Source organism: Amblyraja radiata, chromosome 24 (genome assembly GCF_010909765.2).
Source record: "Amblyraja radiata isolate CabotCenter1 chromosome 24, sAmbRad1.1.pri, whole genome shotgun sequence".
In the NCBI taxonomy this organism is placed as follows: domain Eukaryota; kingdom Metazoa; phylum Chordata; class Chondrichthyes; order Rajiformes; family Rajidae; genus Amblyraja; species Amblyraja radiata.
Window position 1 is genome coordinate 12,875,887 of NC_045979.1, and position 23,224 is coordinate 12,899,110.

The 23,224-nt window shown below is 39.7% G+C and overlaps 1 protein-coding gene across 1 annotated transcript in view; it reads left to right on the forward strand.

Annotated features, from left to right (window-relative positions):
• Positions 1-16,532, forward strand: part of LOC116986775 (protein phosphatase 1 regulatory subunit 12B-like) — a 33,404-nt gene extending 16,872 nt beyond the window's left edge. Inside the window, exon 7 of the mRNA XM_033042444.1 lies at positions 10,381-16,532. Within this exon, the coding sequence (XP_032898335.1) occupies positions 10,381-10,467 (87 nt within the window). The 3' untranslated portion in view covers positions 10,468-16,532. The remainder of the gene's footprint in view (positions 1-10,380) is intronic.
• Positions 16,533-23,224: the final 6,692 nt, after the last annotated feature.

The window sequence follows — 23,224 nt, forward strand, 5'->3', positions numbered from 1 at the left end:
TTGTTTTCCTTGGTTAATAAATATGTAAGTATACAAGATTCACTGTACCTGAGAAGTGTAATTCACAGCATTCTATAATCAGTGAACTAGCAACAAAATGGACTGAAACCAGTGCGGAAATTCAGACAGCATTGATGGAAAGGGAGCAAGAACCACCATTAGTCGATTGTCCTTCAGAAATAGGAAGTTTTGGAAGTAAATGCACTTTAATTTATACAGGTACATGGGCAGGAAAGGTTTGGAGGGATATGGGCCAAATGGGGTAAGGCATATTGGTCGGCACGGACACGTTGGACCAAACGTTGTACAACTCTGATTCTAAGTGGTAGAAAGTCATAGGGAATACCTGCGATAATGAGGAGACCAAACTTAACCAGCTGACAAAATGATGTTAATACCATCTAATCATTGGGTAAATGAGGACAGTTAAAACAGAATGTAGTATTCAGTAGTTGGCAGAACCCATGGGACCATTGATGTACAGAGGGATCTCAGGATGCAGGTCCATAACTTGAAGGTTGCAACATAAATGGATATGGTGGTAAAGAAGGTGTGTAACATGTTTACCTACATCATTCAGGCCATTAAATATTAAAGTTAGCAAGTTGTGTTGCAGCTGTTCAAATCTTTGGTTCAGTCACACCTTTAGAGTATTGTGTGCAGTTCTGGCCACCATATTGCAGGAAGAATGTGGATGTTTTGGGGAGGGTGCAGAAGAAGTTCACCAGGATGTTGCCAGATTGCAGAATATTATAATGAGAGATGGATTGTTTTCACTGGAACTGAAGAGTGATGTGCTGGCCGATAACATTTTGAGAGGCGTAAAGAGAATAAATATATTTTTTTCCCTGGTGTGGAAATGTCAAGTACGAGAGGGCTTGGGTTTACGGTGAGAGGGCGAAAGTTTAAAGGAGATTTACAAGATTTTAAACGGGGGTAAATGCTTGAATCCACAGCCAAGGGTCATAGTAGAAGCAGATATGATAGCAACGTATAAAAAGCAGTTACATAGATGCACGGACAGGCAGGGAATGGAGGGATATGGACATGTACATAGGAAGATGGAATTGGTTTACATTGCCATCATGCTCGGTGCAGACATAATGGGCCAAGGGACCTGTTCCTGCACTGTTCTGATCTCTGTTGCAACAGAAATAAAAGAACTGTTGGAGCCAGAACACGACATTTGGTGGAAATCAGAAAAAAAAGAGAATGCAGCATTTGTCTTGTTTCTTCCCTCTGCTCAAAGATCCCAACTGTTGTTCCAGATGAAACAGCAAGTCACTTGCATTTCTTCAGCTCAGAATATTGCATTTGATGCGCACGATTACACAAAAGCACTGCAGCTTAACGTGCACTTGCTTTCTTATGTCTTCAGTTCATTGACTTAAAATATCAACTCGCTTGCACTCTCCTGCCTGATCTTTAGATTCTTTATTTAGAGATATAAAAACAGAAAACCAGTAGGATGTTCAGTCCTTTGATCTTACATAGCTCAAATTTAATATAATTATGGTTTATCTTTTGTTTCACTGCCATATTCTTATTGTCTCCAGCCAAATCATGATGCCTTCATAGTTATCTCCTTCTGAAGTACATTCAGAGACTTGTCATCCACATATTTCAGTGGTAATGATTCTGCAAGGTTGCCACTGTCAGTGAAACAATTATTCCTCATCCCAGCCCTATATGTCTTGCCACATATCTAGATATTGTGACCCCCCCTCATTCTGAACCCATCAGTCAGGTGAAAGGCCCTTACTCCATCCAGCATATCAAGCTGTCAGATTTGCAGATGCTAGAAATTCAAATTTATTATTTGATTTGAAAATTAAGTTTGAAATAGTTTGTGGAATGTTCTTCAAATTTTTAAGTAGTTCTACATTTTATGGGACATCTACGTTTTGGTTTAATATTAAGATGTAGACAGAACAATGCAGCAGACGAACAGACCCTTCTTCAGCCTGCAATATCTGTGGCAAATTGAACAAAACTTCTCTGCCTGCTTGCCTGCATGCAATCCATATCCCTTTATTCCCTTACTCCAATTCCCTGACTATCTGAAATGCCATTATCGTACCTGCGTTCACCACCTCTGACAGTGCATTTCAAGCACTCATCCCTCTCTGGGTGTACAAATAATAACTTGCCCCACTCATCTCCTTTAAACTTTGCCCCTCTAAACTTCAAGTCTTTGACGTTTCTACCCTGGGAAAGACTTTGTCTATCTGTGCCTCTCATAATTGTATATACTTCTATCACATGTCCCCTCAACCTCCAACATTCTGGGGAAAACACTTGTCTTGTTACTTTCAAGAAGCAATGAACTTGGATCCGTGTGTATATCAATATTGTTAAGGGTCTCATCAGTAACAGTATACTTTGCCCTTGCATTATGTTTTAAGATGCAGGGAAATCTGAATTTAACGTGTAATATTTGCAAAGTTCTCTCTTAAATCACTGTCCAAATTTTGTTTATTTTTAAATCTCCATTTCCATCCCTATGTGCTGTTCTCAATGGAACATTCCAGATAAAGCTGCTGCTTGCTCTGAGGCAATTAAACTAGTCGCTGGTAGCTGAAAATAAGCCCATGACCCAGCCAATTGAAAATGCCTCTGGGTCTTCAGAGGAGCTTGAGACTGAACTCGCAGACTTTAATTCCCCCTTCCCCCAGGGCCAACCCTTTCTATATAAAAACAGGTGTTTCCATTTGAATGCTATCCCTGTACTGTTTCAATTTGCAGAGCCGTTTGCAATTCTAGTATAAATGTGCATTTAAAAGAACCATCTGTTAAGAAGTAAAATTACAGTGCAATCTATTGCAAATCATACAGTTTGAACTATTTTTCTAACCATGGTTTAAGAAATTCTACCTCCCATCCCCTTTTTCTGACCACCTCAGATCTATCCTGTCATTAAATCAAAGAAGTTTAAAGAACAGAATGAGGCCCATATACGTGCCAGCCAAGATAACTCATCTGTTGCTAACCCTTCGTCTGTAGTCATTTAGGCTACAGCACATCAAGAGTTCGCCCATGTATGTTTTGAATGTGATTTTTTTTCTCTCCACTACCATTCTCCCCAGTAAGTACCATACTCCAAGCATTTTTACTGTGATATGATATTTTCTCAACACCCCACCTCAAGGAAAAAATATTATTTCTGTCAATTACCTTTCACCTATGCCACCATCTAGCCCTCTTTCCATCCCCTTCCACCCATTCCTGCAGCTCAGTAATTTGCTTGCATATTTCTTCTAATTTGCATTCTTCCAACTCGCTACGAAGTTCTGGTAGGTTTATGGTGCACTTCAGAAGTTTGACCTTTTAAATTCCTCATTTCAACTTGAGTGAATTCATTTATTCCGCTTTCTAACGCATCATCTGCCTTCAGTCATGAATTGTTTTTGTTTTAATCAATTTGCGACTCACTTTTGTAATCTCCATCTTAATATTGCCTGAGAACTGGCTGTTCTTTTAACTGTGCTTCTATGATAGCAATAAAACTGTCCTTTAATCTTCCTCAGTCTGCAACTCATCAGCCTCATTTCCTAACCTAGTTAGATTGAAGAAAATAAAATCATTCCCAACCAGAAGAACTACAGTCACTTCTTCCTATTACCAATTCTTTATGAGAATCCAGACCTTAAGATCTTTTAAATTTGGTAATGAAGACTGGAGGTGTCTCTGGCTTGTCTGAAGACAATAGAGGGAATACATCTGCTGCGCGTTGTTATTTAAAAGCTGGTGCTGAATGTTTGATGTTGATGACGAGGATTTTCTAACCATTGACAAATTAACAACGCTACCTTTGAACTTGAAAGTTGCCCCATATGGATCTTGCACGCTCGGGTGTTAATTCCAGTTGCCCCATATGGATCTTGCACGCTCAGGTGTTAATTCCAGTTGCCCCATATGGATCTTGCACGCTCAGGTGTTAATTCCAGTTGCCCCATATGGATCTTGCACGCTCAGGTGTTAATTCCAGTTTTCCAGCATTAATTACAATCATGCTTTAGTGTTAGAATAACTCTAGGATGGTGAAAGTATATTATATTATTACAATTATTACTGTATATTAATATTAAGGGCGGCACGGTGGCGCAGCGGTAGAGTTACTGCCTTACAGCAGCCCGAGACCCAGGTTCGATCCCGACTACGGGTGCTATTTGTACGGAGTTTGGACCTTAACCCCGTGACTGCGTGGGTTTTCTCCGAGATCTTTCATCCCACACTCCAAAGACGTACAGGTTTGTAGGTTAATTGGCTTGGCAGAAATGTAAATTGTCCTGAGTGTGTGGAAGATAGTGTTAATATGTGGGGATCGCAGATCAGTACGGACTCCGTGGGGTGAAGGGCCTGTTTCTGCCCTGTATCTCTAAACTAATATTATAGCACCCATGGTTATGATTGGACCCAGATCTCTGGCTCTTTAAGGCAGCAACACTGCCGCTGTGCTACCATGCCACCCTGAAATATACTGACCATAAAACAAGATCTCACACAGGTGATTCTAGTTCATGACAGAAGGTGCAACAGGGCATCCTGTCAAGATGCAGTACTTCACAATTTCTGGATTTCCTTACAGTGATGCAGCTGGTAGAGCCACTGCCTCACCGAGCCAGAGACCTGGGTTCATTCCTGACATTGGGTGCTGTCTGCGTGGAGTTTACGCGTTCCCCCTGTGACCACATGGGTTTCCTCCGGGTGTTCCTGTTTCCTTCCACATTCCAAAGATGTGTGGGGTTTGTAGGTTAATTGGCTTCTGTGAATTGCCCCAAGTGTGTAAACAGTGGATAAGAAAGTTGGATAACATGGAACTAGTGTGAATGGGTGATCGATGGTCAGCTTGGACTCAGTGGAAGGGCCTGTTCCTTGCTCTATCTCTGAATCTAAATCACACAAGATATTTAATTTTTTGAGATCCAGCCATTACTGGCTAGTCCAGAATTTATGGCCATTCCCCAATTCCTCGTGAACTGTCGTCTTTAACCACTGCAGTTCTGCTGATGAAAGCACCCTACTGTGCTGTTGTGGAGGAAGTTTTGGAATTTAAACCTAAAGAACTGGAGTCAACAACCTCAGCCGCTTGAGAGTAGACTGATTTGGTAGTAATTCGAATGATTAGACCACTTTCTTTGTGAGCAAGGCATACCTGTGTAATTTCAGAATTGTAACGGAATGACAGTCAGTTCTAGCATGCCTGTCTTCAGTACAACAGTGGCCACCCCTTCCAATTTAGGTGCCAGAACCCCAGATATTTGCGGGAATGGTTTTACATTTTTTGACTGGGCTGCAATAAGCTTCAACCTACCTAAATTTGTTGCTTTGATCAATGCCTGGTGATCCGTCTGATATTATTGTTTCTGCAGCAATGTTGTACGTTGAGCAGCTTGTTTAGGCCATTTCAGAGATAAATTAAGAATCAACACCTTAGTTGATCTGGAGTTGCATCTGCAGCAAAGATGACAAATTTCCTTGAGAGATACATTTGTTTTATGGGGTAATGATGGTGAACGCTGACAGTTTTGCCATTATACCAACTGCAGGTCATGGCCAATAGAGTTTCTACATCAGGGATATTTAATTCAAAGAAATAACAGTTCTCTAAGCATCTGTTAGTCATTATCCAAATCTCCTAATTCTCTAGGGAAATTCATATGTGCTGTCATTCCCAAAAGTTCATGCAGTTTCAAAAATAGTTTTTGTTTTGAATTTCAATGTAAAATTTGACCATGCAAAATTATCTATGGCAACAATTTAAAATTCCCTAAATGAAACAGTTTGTCCTAAGGAGTTAGTGCACTTCGCTGTACTAGGAACATTTGTGATGGAAAGAACTACCAAATCATTGAACCAGAAGAAAGTTATTTGTTAAATCCAGAAATGCTTTAATATTCTCTCAAACTGATTTTGAAAGTCTGAGTTCTAGATATAGATAAATATTAAATGAATACTATGATACAAAGTTGCTTTAAAATCAAATTTCAGAAATAGTCTTCATTCTTCAAAGCCAAATAGATAGAGGCAGATTGATTTGTTGTTGAGCTGTATGTACTTTAGCTAACCTATTTTACGTTCCTAGATTGTTAAACATAGAAGGCTATTTCGTAATTAATAATTCATCCGACATTTACTTTAGAAATTAGAAATTCACCACTTTTTTCTTTTTTGCATATGTGAAAACATTTTTTTATCCACAGAACATTTCAGTATTTAATTGTAGAAGTGTTGATGCACCCAGTGAAAGTGTTGCGAATTGATGACTTGTTGGCCTGAACCTTCCATTTAAACATTGTTTGGGGCATTTTATTCCTACTTAACAGCATTCATTTAAAGATTAAAATGCTACAGAATTCAGAGGTCAGACGACAAAAACAGCAAAATAAGATTAAACAAGGTCTAAAGCCTTAATTAGTACACCCGTGTGACTGAACCTCACACGTTGATGTTTATCGTGACCTCTGTCAGATCCCTTTTGCAACATGTGATTTTGTTTTTAACAGAAGTCTGTCTTATTAGCAGCTTAAGCTTGCATTCCTTTTTATCTTAGTATACTTTTGAACTACATTGATTACAGATATTTTGAGCAGAGAACAAAGCCATTAATGTATATAGAAACCATCTCCTACAAAATCACAAATTCATAAAATTATGATCCATATTTTGTGCTTTTTTTTGGTATCTCGGTATTTACTGATTGCATTCTCATTTTATTCGTTACATATGTGGTGCTGAGAAATAACCCAATGAGGCCCATCGGTAACTTCAGTTATTATCATTTAAAATTTAAGAGGAAGTAAAGCCAGAATCTGATCAGTGTTCAAGATAATAAGAATTCAATCCAAAAGCATGGTGCAGATTGTGGAACATCTGTATCCATTGTGTGGGTTGGCCATTTTCACTGCTTTGAAGTATGTAGCTAAACATGTGTTCTTTTTGGAATCTTTTAGTATGATGAGGTAACATTTTCTTCTGCACAATTTATCTACTGCAAAATTCTGTCATAATAAAGTTGCCAATCTGAACATCTCAACCCTTCCCCCTAGATTAAGAACCCTATTTCCAAAAGTAAATTGTTCCTCAGCTGAGGAATTCCAGTGGTGCAAACACTTTTACCATATTGAATGGCAACAGCTACATATCCAGATCAGGTGTGACAAGGTTGAATGAAAACAGTGATATTCCCACAATATTAACTATAACCTAAACTATACCTTCTGCAATGATCTTTGTACAAACACATGTTCCGATTTTGACTCGGTCAAAAGGGGATTGATATAATCTAACAGTGAATTGCATTGTTTTTACTTGCTGTTTGCTACCACAGGAGAAATTAAGTTGATATTTCCATCCAAACATATTTATCTTTGTGTATGATGGGTCTCATTCATATGCCACTGAGAGAATACATGCCATACAGAAATAAATTGTATGTGTACGTGTGTATATATGGATTTCAGCAAGGCAAGCGACAAGGTTCAGCATGGTAGGCTGCCTTGGAAGGCTAGATCACATGGGATCCAAGGGGAGATAGCTGAATGGCTAGAAAATTGGCTTCATCGAATTGGCTTCATTGGTGGGAAGTTGTTTTTTTGATTGGTATGCCTCAGAGTTTGGTGCTGGGCCTGTTGCTGTTTGTCATCTATATTAATGATTTGGATGCGAATGTACATTGCAAGTTTGCTGATAGCACCAAAGTGAGTGATATTGTAGATAGTGAAGACGATTGTCAGAAATTGCAGCATGAACTTGATCAGGTGGGCTGAGGAAAGGTAGATGAATTTAATACAGAGAAATGGAAGCTGTTGCACTTTTGGGAAGTCTAATAAGGGCAGGACATACATGGTGAATGGTAGGGCTCTGTGGAATGTTGCAGAGCAGAGGGATCTTGGAGTGCAGTTACATAGTTCCTTGAAAGTGGCGTCACAGATAGATAGGGTGGCCAAAATGGTCACCATGTTATAGGAAAGATGTTGTCAAGCTGGAAAGGGTGCAGAGAAGATTGACGAGGATGTTGCCAGGTCTCAAGGGCCTGAGCTATAGGAAAGGGTTGAGCAGGCTAGGACTTTATACCTTGGAGCTCAGGAGGATCAGGGGTGAACTTATAGAGGTATACAAAATCATGAAATGAATAGACTGGGTAAATTCCCAGAGTAGGGGATTTGAGAACCAGAGTGGTTTAAGGTGAGGTAGGAAAGATTTGATAGAAACCTGAGGAGTAACTTTTTTTACACAAAGGGTGGTGGGTCTGTGGAACAAGCTGCTTAGTTGAGACGGGTACTATTGCAACATTTAAGAAACATTTAGTCAAGTACATGGATAGGGTAGGTTTAGAGGGATATGGGCCAAAACCTGGCAGATGGGACTAGTGGAGATGGGGCATGCTGGTCTATGTGGGCAAATGGGACGAAGGGCCTGTTTCCACTCTGTATGACTATCTGCCCTTGAGCTTGCCCATCAGATCTCACTTCACGGTTCCCATTATCACTTTCTTTGCTTATCAGATTCCAGCTCTGTAGATAGCAACTGTCTCCACTTTTATCCCTCCCTCCCCCACCGGCTTCCAATATCCCTCTTTTAATTCCTCCTTGTCTTTTTCCATCTAACACCCCCTACCTCTATCTCACATTTACACTTGCCCACCCGGCCTCATCTGCACATTATCACCAGCTCTGTCCACCCATCACCTATTGGCCCCTATCTCATCCCTCCCCCTCTTTATACCAACTATCTTTCCTCTCCACTCTCAGCCCTGATGTCGGGTTCCAACCCCAAACTTTGAAAATTTCTCCCCCATCCAGATGCTGCTTGAGCTGCTGAGTTCCTCCAGCGGTTTGTTTTCTGCTCCTGATTCCACCATCTGCAGTCTCTTGTCTCCATAAATGTATCTGTTGTATGTTACACTTGGATGAAATTTTTTTCTCAATATCAAAGGAGGGGTTATTTTCATTTCAAATCCAAAGTGCTTTATTGAAACAGAATGCTGTCATCAGTTAAGTTGTGCCCTCCTGCTGCTACTGTATCATCCTGCCCTTTTAGTTTAACGAGTAGTCTTTGTCAACTACGTTAATTTTGCAGTGCTTAAGCAGCAGATTTTCATTTTGAATGGCAACCAAAAGCTTGTATATACACCAAATTAAAAAAATCATAGCATTTTCATGCATATTGTCCAAATTATTTCTTGCCATATTTCAATTTACTGCTTGTTCGAAGGGCAAGGGAAAAGATTTGGTTTGATCAGACCAGAGATGTTGTTGTGCCTTTGCTCATTGTGATAAAATACCATTCCTAATAAGAACTTAAGGCTCATACCAAAAGAGCCTCCCCCAATTTTCTCTCAAAATGGCAGTGCTCCAAAATGTCTTATTAGGACAACTACTTCAAATTGTTGAGTCTATAATTGACAAAAATGGAGTTGAAAAATATTGCTGGTCTTAATTTTTTTTTTAAACGATGTTTGAAATATTGTTAACTTTTTTGTAAATGGCAATTCTGATGTATTTTTATCCCACTTTTGTTTACATGTTATGAGCAGCACGTTGTTTTTGAACCACAAATTGCCCTTCAACTACAGTGGTGTAACGATAGATGTCTTCCTTGCAGCGCCAGAGACCAGGGTTCGATCCTGACCGCGTGTGCTGTCCACACAGAGTTTGTACGTTTTGCCTGTGACTACGTGGGTTTTCGCCGGCTGCTCCGGTTTCCACCCACATTCCAAAGACGTACAAGTTTGTAGGTTAATTGGCTTTGGAAAAATTGTAAATTGTCCCTGGTATGTAGGATATTGCTGGTGTACTGGGTAATCACTGGTCGGCACAGAGTCAGTGGGCCAAAGGGCCTGTTTCTGCACTGTATCTCTAAAGTCTAAATGAGATTGCTCTGCTTGACGACCACTTCCAGTGTTTGCTATTTGTTTCCAATAGGCATTGATGTTAATCATCTGGATAATCAGCATTTATTTCAGTCTGGGTTAATGGCTGTTAGTTTCAACACAACTACATGTGAATATCAACTTGTGGCCTATTGTTTCTAAAGACAGTCAGGCTGGCGTTCTTGTAATTTTACTCATCTTTACAATGGGATTAAGTTGAAGACTATATAATATCAAGATAATGCACAGGTAATCAGTGGAAGGTTGATGCTTGTTTATTTTTAATGGAACTTGTATCTACCGACTATGCTTATCTTACATAATAAAGACAGAAAATGGGCACACCAAATTGTGCAGATGCTGGAAACAAAATGCTGGAAATATTCTGCAGGTCAGACCGCTTCTCTGAGAAGAGAAGAAGTAAACATTTTGGGTCGAGGTTATGTCTGAATTGGTTGTGTATCGCTCTGCCTCTTTTTAATAGAACCTCTGCCTTCTCTTTGCAGGTTTTGACAGACTTAAAATCCGACAACCAAAGGCTGAAAGATGAGAATGGAGCCCTAATCCGTGTTATAAGTAAATTGTCAAAATGAAGCATGTCCTTCTAAGCAAGAGGCAAGGAAAGTAAAACCAACAATGAGCCTACTTGTTCTACAAAAGAGCCATCACAATAGTTTCCTCCAGAATGGGAAGAGCTTAACTGTTCAAGGCTTTCTCCAACCATTTGATGTCTGAAGGTTCATTCAGGTTATGATTCAACTCTGCAATTACAAGGTCTTCAGTGATCCATTTAGGGAGAGAAATGCTAACTTTTGAAAGAAAAAAATCACCACAAGTCCATAGTTGTTAAGAGAACACTTGCAGCTTTTCACAATTGAGCCACGTCCTGTAGTGTTTCAGAATGATTATGAGAATTGCCTATCACTATCAAGCCTGGTCAATCACATTAACAGCGCCCCACAATTAGTCGGCTGTGTGTTGGCAAATATTTCTGTTATGCAGTATTCACTTTTCACAGCAATTAAAATCACTGCAGAACAAGGCTTGTTCCTTTTAAAGTTTTAAAAAAACCCCATCAGCTAGACTGTATGGTGCAGAAAGTATTAACCCTATGTGCAATATGCTGTTTTATTATTTTAACAAGATGCTCGTGTACAATTCAGCTGCCTCCTTTCACTTTATTTTGTTTACCTTTTTTGTCAGCGTGAATACCCTTTTTTAGTTTTGTATTCAAATCTTTAAGATGGTCGTTAGTCTTTGGTTGTCTCTTGCTGAAGTAAAATATGTGAAGCGATGTTGGATGGCTACCAGTCTTTGCCTATTTTTGCCCAGCTAACCCCTCTTAGATCAATGTTTATTCCATCAAATGATGAAAAAAATATTGGATTCAGATTACGGTTGCTTACTGGGACGACCTCATAGATGCATTAAAACGTGCTTGCTGGTTTTGCAATTTTCTTTTGACACTTGACACTTTCTTGTGCTTCATCTCATGTCACACAAAGCTAGTGTTAGGTCAGACTTTGAGAATTATTTTGCTCTTGCCTATACACTCGGAATATTACAACTTTATAGGCTCAAATGTTTTTTTTATCATTTCATTGCATGCCGAGCAATATACTATCTCCAATGTACTACTGCTACAGAAGTGTAAAGCAAAATGGTACTTTTCTAAAGACCACCTCCTTAAATAATGGAGTTCAGGGAAAGGATCCATTCAAAAACCCATGGTATAGTCCTTAAACTGATGGAATTCACAAACAAATCTAGTATTTGTAGAGTGCTTTTCCATGGCTAAAATGTCTAGTTTTAGACAATGCCACTAGGGTACTGAAATCTGTGTGTGTGTGCGTGCGTGTGTATATATACATTCTCAATGGTACCAAAAAGGCCGTCAGTTTTGTGTTTTTGTTTACCTTAATCAAGCCTACAGGTTACTAAAAATGCATCGGGTGGTTTTTATTTTTTAAATCCTGTGTAAAATGGACCTTGCAGTAATATGGCTGCTGAATAGAATGCAAAAGGATTAAATTATTAACAGTCCTTTCTACTGCATTGAGATTATGTGCATAAGAGATCTTTACAGGAGGGTTCATCCTGCTGGGATTTTACAATATGCAGCTGTTGGTGGCCTTTTAAACTATGAATATATTATTAGATATCATTTAGTGTTATAATTTGAACATTTTTGTCACATGTTGGGGAATGCACATGTGGGGAAATGTGCACATTATTTAAAGCTTGTAAACACATCTGTATTTTATGGTTAAATAGACCACTGAGTTCAGGTTTGAAATTACATTGTACAGCTATTGTATGTAAATGAAAAGAACTAAACACATTGTCACCTTTGCAGATGCTTCTATTAAATGTGAGTCTCTTACTGCTCTGATAATACAATAAGTGTATTAAATTCTTGTGATGCTTTTGGTTCTAAGGTTGGAAGTACTGTATTATACATAATGTGCAGCTTGCGTAAGATCAAGTTTTATGCAGATACAAGGTCATTCTTCTGATGTGCTTATTATTAGAATCACCTTTTAGATTTACAATTGCCTAAAGTAAAATAAACTCTGGTCTGCTGTGAGGTATTGAAATTCACTGTGCACCATACAGTACAATAAAAGGGTTGACTATATCAACCAATGGACCAGGATTTTACCTCCAGTTATATTTGCTGGTCATGGTTGATACCTAGCACCAAAAGTGCTTTTGTGCTTACAAGAGGGATAATATTTAATGTGCACAAGTGTCATGACTGGGTGATGCGAATGGTGAGAGGGTTTGAAAAATGGCTGATTTAATTAATTAAAACCTTTTTTAAATCAAATTGAGGGACAAATTGCATTGAAGGACTGATCTTTTAAGTTGCCCGATTTAAGGTAGAATTAATTTTCTGGAGCGAATGGACAGTTTTCAAAATTCATCCTTGGGCACCATCTTTTTTTCTAGTCTTCATTGTTAATTAAATGTGCATTAACCTGTTCCAATTTTTAGTTTCAGCAAAATTTTATATCAGTTTTAATACTTATGCAGACTATAGTTTACGTTAAAGTTCACTAGAATTGTGTATTTTAAAGTGATCCACATTTTAAGTGGATCACTTTAAAAGCCTTGTTCTTTAATGGCTAAATTAGGTCCCATCTGGAGTCCCTCAGAGCCTGGGCAACTCATTTAAAAGTTGACAGTGTGGTGGACATCTCAAGATGTTACTGATGATCATTTGACTTTCCAGGATTGCGTGCAAGACAAGGCAACGTTATTTTCTTTTTAACTGGCTTCAAGTTGTATTTTCCACACTTCATGGTTGTGGATTTCATGACATTAGAGGTTTGAAGCTACTGGAGTCGAAATAGCGCTTGATGGTCCAGCCTCATGTTAATTGTGTATAGATCTGATTGAAATCAGTCAACAGTGTGGTTTTTGATGTATTCAACATCTAAAGTTGATTTTTAGCCCTTTTAAAGACAGTCCGCCCTCAAATTGTTAACATAATGTGGGTAATTCTGGAGCTCAGTCCTCATCCACAAGTCCTAGATCAGTTGTTCCACAAGTGAAACTATCAGACTCTTCAATTATGTCATCATGCGAAGTTGAATACAAATAAATTATGCAACCTGGAAATTTACTCTGTCCCTATTTGAAGAGCACGTTCAATGTAAATGTATCAGAATCTGTTACAAACCCTATTATATGAATCTGACATAGTGCCCATTACCAAACTTCCCCGTTGTGCAAAGACGTTAACCTGATGTGCTCGTTTCCATAATTGTGTTTTGCTGATATACTTTTTGCTAAAACCAGAAGGATAAACTGTCGCTATTATTTCTTCCTGGCAAAACATTTATTGCTTATCGTACAGTAAGCATTTAAAAAAATGTAAATAACATATCTTTCATTATCAGGAGTATTTTGTATGTGAATGATGACACCAAGGTGGCCATTAAAATATATTTTTCTACTTTAAGTCCTCCTGGTCTCGGTCGGCACCCTGACACCGGGGAAAACAACAGGAAGATTTTTAGTCAAGTCAAGTTTATTGCCCTATACACAAGTATGGTGAAAACCTTGCTTGCATCAGCATCACAGACTCGGATAACACTTACATTTTATAAATTCTACAAAGTGTGAGGAAAAAGACAGTGTAAAACACAATTAGGAAATCAACTCCAAGAGGTAGTCGATGTTCCGTTGCAGAGATGGGATAAGAGTTTTGCAAAGTGGTTAAAGAATCTGATGGTTGTAAGAAAGTAGCTGTTTCTGATCCCAGTTGTGTGGGATTTGTGGCTTCTGTACTCCTTGCGCATGGGTAGCAGTGAGAAGAGGGCATGGCTGGGATGGTGGGGATCCTTGATGCTGCCTCCATGAGGCAATGCCACATGGAGATGGTGGGGAGGACCATGCCCATTATATTCCACGCTGAATCCACCACACTCTGCAGCCTCTTAATTTCCTATGTGGTGGAATGGCCTTGATGCAAGCAATTTTCTACAATGCATCTATAGATGTTTATTAGTGTTTGGTGACACGCCAAAGCTCTTTAAACTTGTAAAAAAATATAGAGGCACTGGAGTGCCACGTTCGTGATTGCATTTACGTGTTGGGCCCAGGAGAGGTCATCCAGGGAGTAAATACTCAGGAATTTGAAGCTGCTAACTCTCTTCACTGCTGAAGGACTGTCTGAAGAAGGGTCTCGATCTGAAACATCAACTATTCCTTTTCTCTAGAGATGCTGCCTGACCCGCTGAGTTACTCCAGAATTTTGTTTTAATCTTCGATGTAAGCCAGCATCTGCAGTTCCTTCCTACACAATGAAAACTGGCACATGTTCTCCTGAGTTCCCCCTCCTGAAATCAACAATCATTTCCTTGGTCTTATTGATGTTGAGCGATGGTATGTGTTGAGAGAGAACGCAACCAAGTCTTCCGTATGCTGACTCATTACCATCCATGATTTAATTTATAGATGGCTTGGAGTTGTTGGTGCCACAGATGTATGTAAGAAGAGTAGAGCAGGAGGAAAAGCACACAGCTATGCTATGCACCTGTGTTAGTGGTCAGTGAGGAGGAGATGATGGTATTAATTTGCACTGATGTTTGTTGAATGGGAAATCACGATTCAGTTGCAAAGGGAGGTACAGAGGCTCAGGTCTTGGAGCTTGGAGATGAGTGTGGATGGCATGGTTATGTTCTATACTGTGGTCGATGAACAGCAGCTTGATGTATGTGTTGTTGTTTTTCAGTTGATCCAGAATGGAATGGAGAGCACATTCTGTTGATCTACTGTGGCAATAGGCAAATTGATGCAGATCAAAGTCATTTCTGAGGCAGTTGATTTGCACCATAACCAACCTCTTGAAGCAGATCATTACGATGGATGCAATTGCTACCGGATGACGGTCATTGTGACAGGTCACCTTGATCTTCTTGAGCACAGGTACGAGAGCTCAAATATGTTCTTGAATACTCCAGCTAGTTGGCCTGCATAACTCTTTACTACTCAGCCAAGTACAACATCAAGACCGGATGCTTTATGTGAATACACCCTCTTGAAGGATGCTGATATTGACGTTTCAGACAGAGATCAATAGGATTATCATGGGCTGTGGGAGCTCATGTAGGTGCGACATGTTCTCACTTTCAAAGCAAGCATGTAAGACATTGTTCATCCAGAAATGATGCATTGTTGTCACCTATCTATAGAGTTTAGTGTGGTAGGAGTGCAGCCTCTTCCACGGCTGTCGATAATTTATGATACAGTAACAGTTCAAGCGGATTCAATGCTTAATAGCAAGCTTGGTAAAGGGCATAATGTGCCTAGATCTTTGCTACAGAAGAAGGGTTATTTACATTTTGAAACTTAGTGATTTACAAGGCATTATAATCTATGGGAGACTATTTTTCCTTTCACCTTTTAAAAGTATGTAACAAAATAATGATTGCAGTATAACAACAATTTTGGGTCAATAATGGCTTGTTCCTAAGATACCTGAGAGTGGGGGGGAGTTGGATGCTAGAAATTGAAAATGCTCACGACAATATCTTAAAGAAGGAAGACCAGGGTTAATGTTTAACTGTGTCCCCTTTGTCAGATATCTCAAGCCTGTTGTTCTTGAATTGGATCAGAAAGTGGCTGAAAACTCTCACTGGATCACTAATGCAAGATGTTTATTGCGCAGCCAGACCCGCGGTAAAAGATTTTACTGAGATCGAAAACGCTGTGTCAGCTTCTCTATAAGATGCAACCAATCCGTAAAAGTAATTAATGGGAAATTGTGTAAATCAGTACAGATGTGTATTAACAACACATGCAATTCTGATTATTCAGAAATCCAATCACCCATTCATGTCCTTATTTTGGTACCATTTTTAAACCAATAATAATGTCCAGGTTTTTCGCATTTTAGAATTATGTTAACAATTATAGACAGATATTGGTGCACTGCAAATTGTTGTGTGGTTCATGAGTGTTTTAAGTGATAAGGGTGTGTATGTAATTTGCATTTGTTCAGATTGTATGAAGTTTATTTATTTGATCTATGCATAGAGCCGTTAACTGCTTACAGAACTTTTCACATCTTGTATCTGCATGAAACTGGCTTCAATAAACTGCAGAAATATGTATTTTGTCAAATATAAATAAATAAATTTTAAATATGTTTGTGCAAGTTGATTTTTAAACCATGAGTGTTGTAATACTTAAAATGGGGTAGTTTATTTTACCATAGATATCTCATGTTTCAGAATAGAATAGCATGTCTTCAGAATACTCTTAACACATAATGTACCAACTTGTTTAATTGTCGGCTGTCATTCGGGATTTTTTTTTTTTTTTAAACCCCTTCTAAGCATCTATTTTGAGCTGCAAGTAATACAAGCAGAGAGGAACAATGGCTCCTTAGTGTTTGTGCAAACTGCAGTTTTGACTGTTGATTCTTTGACTATTGAGGGGTTAGCTTGGAGTTCATTATAGAGCCATCAGAAACCCAATCAGATGTAACTATGCCTGCCATCCCAACTGCAGCCCTAGGCAACATCAGCTAATACAGCACAACCTGGAAATATAATCTAATGATGACTGTTATATGCTACTCATCTTGATAGTTGCTTGCAATATGCCTGTTTTTGGTGATAAAGATAATTTAAACTCTCAAAATAACATTTAAAGATGTTCAACATGTAAACAGGCCCTTCAGCCCAATTTACCCATGCCGACCAAGATGCCCTATCTCTACTAGTCCCACCTGCCTGCATTGGCTCATATCCCTAAATATTTTCTAACCATGTGCGTGTCCAAATGTCTGTAAAAGTGGTTATAGTAGCTGCCTCGATTACTTACTCTGGCAGCTCGTTCTGTATACCCATCATCGTCTGTTTGAAAAGGTTGCCCCTATTAAACCATTTCCCCGCTAAACTTAAACCTATATCTGTTTTTTGATTCCCCCACTCTGGGTAAAAGAACTGTATGCATCCTATCTATTTCCCTCATGATCTTATACATCTCTGTAAGATCACCCCTCATCCTCCTGTGCTCCAAGGAATATAGTCTTAGTCGACCCAAGCTATCCCTATAGCTCAGCGCCCCAAGTCCTGGCAACATCCTCAACTTCTATGCACTCTTTCAGCTGAACAACATCCAGGGGCAGGGTCACCAAATCTGAGCATAATACTCCAAATGCAGCCATCCCAATGTTTTGTGAAACTATAACATAACATCCCAACCTCGATACTCAATAACCTGACTGATGAAGGCTAATGTACCAAAAGTCTTCTTTGTCACCCTATCTATCTTTGTCGCCACTTCCAAGGGACTATTACCTGCACCCTTAGATCTCTTTGCTTTAAAATAGTCTACAGGGCCCTGCTATTCACTGTGAAGATCCTACCTTGATCCGACTTCCCAAAATGCAACACCTCGCATTGAACTGCATTAAACTCCATTAACCATTCCTCAGCCAACTGGCCCAACTGATCAAGATATTGCTGTAATTATTGATAGCCATCTTCACTATCTACGATACCACCACTTTGGTGTCATCTGCAAACTTACTAATCATGCCTACTGCATTCTTGCCCAAATCGTTGATGATAACCGCAAACAGCAAATGACCTGTTATCGATCCCTGAGGCACACCACCAGTCACAGGCCTCCGGTCTGAAAAACAACCTTCCACCATCACCTTCCTTCCATGAAGCCAATTTTCTTTCCAAATGGCTAGCTCTTCCTGGATCCCATGCAGTTTAACCTTCCAGAGCAGCCTACCATTGGAACCTTATCAAATGCCTTGCTGAAGTCCATATAGGCGTCATCTGCGGCTTTGGCCTCATCAACTTTTGAGCTGTTTAATTGAAATCAAACTCAGATTCTTAAGACACCATCTCTCATGCACAAAACCATGCAACCTCTGTCCAAATGCATATACTATATCCTATTGATTTAAAACTTCACAGTTGTCAATTAAATTTGACTCACGAGAACTTAAGCACTTAATGAGGCATTTAGGCTTTAAACCTAAGCAATATCTGGGATGGTTTAGTTTAGTGAAACAGCCTGGAAACAGAACCTTTCGCCCATGGAGTTCACACCGACCATCGGTTACCATTCGCACTAGTGCTGTTATCCCACTCTCTACACATTAGTGACAATTTACAGAGACCAATTAACCTATAAACCTGCACGTTTTTTGGATGTGGGGGGAAGCCAGAACACCCAGATGACAGGGAGAACGTGCAAATCCCACTGAGAAAGCACACGTCAGATTGAAACCAGGTCTCTGGCGCTGTGAGGCAGCAGCTCTACCAGCAGCTGTGCCATCTATTTAAAAAAAACACATTTTTAAAATGAGTAAGTATACTGTAACTGCATGAGTTAGTTTAATCTCAGTAATATTGCTTGCTTGATCCCAGTGTCGGGTCTTAGTTAAGACTTTCTACATTTCATGCACCACTTCAAAATTACAGGTACAGAATTATAAGATTTGTAATGCATCAGTGATTGTATTTGCAATTGTCTTAATCATAGTGCACTATCTTGAGCGGAACTGTTCGCTGTTTATAATATTGCTACTTTTTCTTATTTTTTGAAAGCAGCGCAAGATTACAGGAAAAAAAACAACAATATGACTGCAATTTGTTATAATATGAAAAATCGAAAGGGCGAAAAAATAGGTTGCACCTTGTGTACTCTGTCTCGATATACCAGAGCAACCTATAATTAACGATGGTACACAAAATTGCTGGGGAAACTCAGCGGGTGCAGCAGCATCTATGGAGCGAAGGAAATAGGCGACGTTTTGGGCCGAAACCCTTCTTCATAATTAACGATGTACTGTTGAAATAAAGGAAATATAAAATAACTTTGTATGTAATGTTCTCACGCCAACAGTAGTATGGTAGTGACCAGATAGCTTGTTAAATATAAAACACAAAGTGCTGGATGAACTCAGCAGGCCAGGCAGCATCTGAGGAGGGAATGGACAGGCCCACGTTACAAGTTGGGATCTTTCTTCAGACTGATTGCTGTAAGCGGGAGAAAGCTGGAACCAGTCTGAAGAAGGATCCCAACCTGTAACGTCACCTGTCCATTCCCTGTATAGAAGCTGCTGCCTGACCTGCTGAGTTTCTCCAGCATTTTGCTCAAGATTCCAGCATCTGCAGTTCCTATCTCAACCTTTTCTGTTAAATGAATGGGTTGAAGGACAAATTTTGATGAGAATTTAGTGGTAATTCATGAAAATAGCTATCATGGGAATTTTTCCTGCACCCCAGATGCAGATACCTCACCTTAGAATTAGTATTTCCCGTAATCCTCCATTTACTCATTACCTGCATAGTCGCTCAATTGTGTACTCGAGCATCCACAACAGCGCATGAACCACAATCTTCTGAAAGTAATTTAAATAAATTGCAGTCTGAAGAAGGGTCTCAACCCGAAACATCACCCGCTCCTTCTATCCAGAGATGCTGCCTGTCCCGCTGAGTTACTCCAGCATTTTGTGTATCTTTGATTTAAACCAGCATCTGCAGTTCTTTCCTACACTATAAACTACAGTTGATGCTCATAAGTGATAGGAGTAGAATTAGCCCCTTCGGCCCATCAAGTCCTTTCAATCATGGCTGATCGAACTCCCTCCAAACCCCATTCTCCTGCCTTCTCCCCATAACCTCAGACACCTGTACTAATCAAGAATCTATGCCTTAAAAATATCTACTGATTACCACCACAGCCTTCTGTGGCAAAGAATTCCACAGATTCATCATCAACCTCTGACTAAAGAAATTTCTCATCGCCTTGCTAAAAGAACATCCTTTAATTCTGAGGCTATGACCCTTGTCCTAGACTCTCCCACTAGTGGAAATATTTTCTCCACATCCACTCTATCCAAACCTTTCACTATTTTGTACATTACAATTGGGTCCCCCTTCATTCTTCTAAACAGCGAGTATAGGCCCTGTGCCGTCAAATGCTATGTAGCTGCAAGTAAGTTCACAGTGGCTCTGCCCTGTATTGCCCAAAGAGATCTCACAGATACAATGCATTGAAAGGAATCCTTCAATACCTCTTTTTGTTCATATAACGTAGTACTATATGTAATCCAACAAATGTAATTTGTGCTATGGCATTGATTTTGCTTGAAATTAATGTATACTGTTTCAACATTTAAGATCAATTCCGATATTAGTGGTACCAGTAGAACAATTTGGCACTTGCCTAGCAAAGCCTAGTCTTCCAGGGTTCCATACTAAAAATTAATTTAAAATTATATGCTAGTGCAACATTGTCAACTCAAATCTTTTCAACGATGAAAATGTAGGTAACGCCATTCAATGAAAATCAGACAAACTGCTGGAGAAGCTCAAAGGGTCAGGCAACATCCCTGGAGAACATGGATAGATTATATAATACGGGTCGGGATCCTTCTTCAGACTGAGGGCAGGGCCAGCCAAAACACGGCAGATAATCGGTAATTCAACGAAAGTCAGCAATGCTTATTGACAAAATTGTTAGCTAAGTCTTCATTTCAAAATGGATTTATAAATATAGAAAGGCAAAGCCTGATGTTTGAGTATTTTCTGAATGGCAGGAGGAAGATCAGAGAAGTTTTGGTGAAGCGAAGGCCAGTTACATTCAAGAATGTTTAAAATAACATGTTCCCTTCTTTATACTCCAGTTATCCAGTAATATTGGTTGTTGTATCACCTACATGAGGTTAATTTCACACCTGCTTGAACTTCAAAAGAACTTCAAACACTGATGGAACAGCTACTTTTAAGCCCATCCTCTGCAACCCAAGCATCAATGGCAACCAGCATCAACAAGGATCCACCCATCCTGCGCAAGCTCTCATTTCACTCCTACCACTGGAAAGAAGGTATATGTCTGAAAACCCTGTTCAAGATTGGCTTCTTCCAAGCAACCACGGGCTCTTGAACGCTACACAACACTAACTAAATTATGTCTAGTAAAGAACTGCAGATGCTGGTTTAAATCGAAGATAGACACAAAAAGCTGGAGTAACTCGGCAGGACAGGCAGCATCTTTGGAGAGAAGGATTGGGTGACATTTCGGGTCGAGTACAGGGTCTTGGTGAGACCACACCTGGAGTATTGCGTACAGTTTTGGTCTCCAAATCTGAGGAAAGACATTCTTGCCATAGAGGGAGTACAGAGAAGGTTCACCAGACTGATTCCTGGGATGTCAGGACTTTCATATGAAGAAAGACTGGATAGACTTGGCTTGTACTCGCTAGAATTTAGAAGATTGAGGGGGGATCTTATAGAAACTTACAAAATTCTTAAGGGGTTGGACAGGCTAGATGCAGGAAGATTGTTCCCGATGTAGGGGAAGTCCAGGACAAGGGGTCACAGTTTAAGGATAAAGGGGAAATCCTTTAGGACCGAGATGAGGAAAACATTTTTCACACAGGGAGTGGTGAATCTCTGGAACTCTCTGCCACGGAAGGTAGTTGAGGCCAGTTCATTGGCTATATTTAAGAGGGAGTTAGATGTGGCCCTTGTGGCTAAAGGGATCAGGGGGTATGGAGAGAAGGCAGATACGGGATACTGAGTTGGATGATCAGCCATGATCATATTGAATGGCGGTGCAGGCTCGAAGGGCCGAATGGCCTACTCCTGCACCTATTTTCTATGTTTCTTCAGACTAACTAAATTATGAACTGTGGACTGTCTTGGTTGTACTAAGGACCTCGGGCATTTTAGCAGTAGCATTGAGGTTAATAATTAATTTGTTTATTATATGTTATCCATGAGTATTGTGTTTATAGGCCTGTTATGCTGCAGCAAGTAGGAATTTGATTATTCTGTTGTCTACATATGACAATTAAGCACACTTGACTATTCTGCCAGCCACATCATGTCACACCCACTCCGTATTTTATCAAAAATTAAAACAAATGTTGGAAACACTCAGCAGGGTGGGCAATGTTGATGGAAAGAAAAACAAATTTAATGTTTCAAGTCAGGAGTCCCTTCATCAGAACATCAGCCCGGAAGGTTACCTCTGGAGCCTCTGTCTTGATTTTGGATCCCCTACATGTTTGGGTTCATTTGATTTTTCAATTTTTATTCTTGGTTTACCGAAACAATAATCCAAAATCATTTGCTTGGTTTAAGCCCTTGGGAAATTGTCCTTGTTCAATTTTCATCCTAAAATATATCAATAGCATGCTTGCGATTGCTGCATTAGTTGTGTTAGGTATGAAAGATGAAAGAAAGGTGCTTCATTCAAATTGGCAGTGGCAGAGTTAGATGGAGGTTAGGTTTTAATTTCGCATCTGACCAGACCACCAGCTGCGATTGAAACGTAGGCAAAGGCAGCAGCCATTTGTGGCCGGAGGGGTTCCATCTGCAGGAAATTAAATACATGTCCGGCTGTTTACTTTTGCAGTAATGACTGAGAAGAGAATATGGAACAACTTGCAAAGAAAAGCCCGCCCTCTACTGAACTCGCACCGTGCAATGTACTTGAATCTACTTTAGGGTTTTGTACTGTAAGTGGAGGGAATATTCCTGCAAGAAGTTATGTGCCACTGTAACCAAAATATGTTCTAAACAGAACTAAATACAAGGCATTGATTTCCTTGTTTTGCTCTTTCAACAATACGTCATGGTACTATTCATAAATTCATTTGGAAATGTGAATTTTATTAAAATTCCCATGGGAATGCTGGACGTTTTTATATATAGTCCATCTCAAGTTCTTACTGAAAGGAACATTTGAATTGCACAAAGCACTGCAGATGCTGTAAATATAAAACGGAGACAGAATGCTGCAGGCGCACGAAGCTTCAGGCAGTGTCAGTGGGGACAAAGCAGATGGGATCCAGAGTGG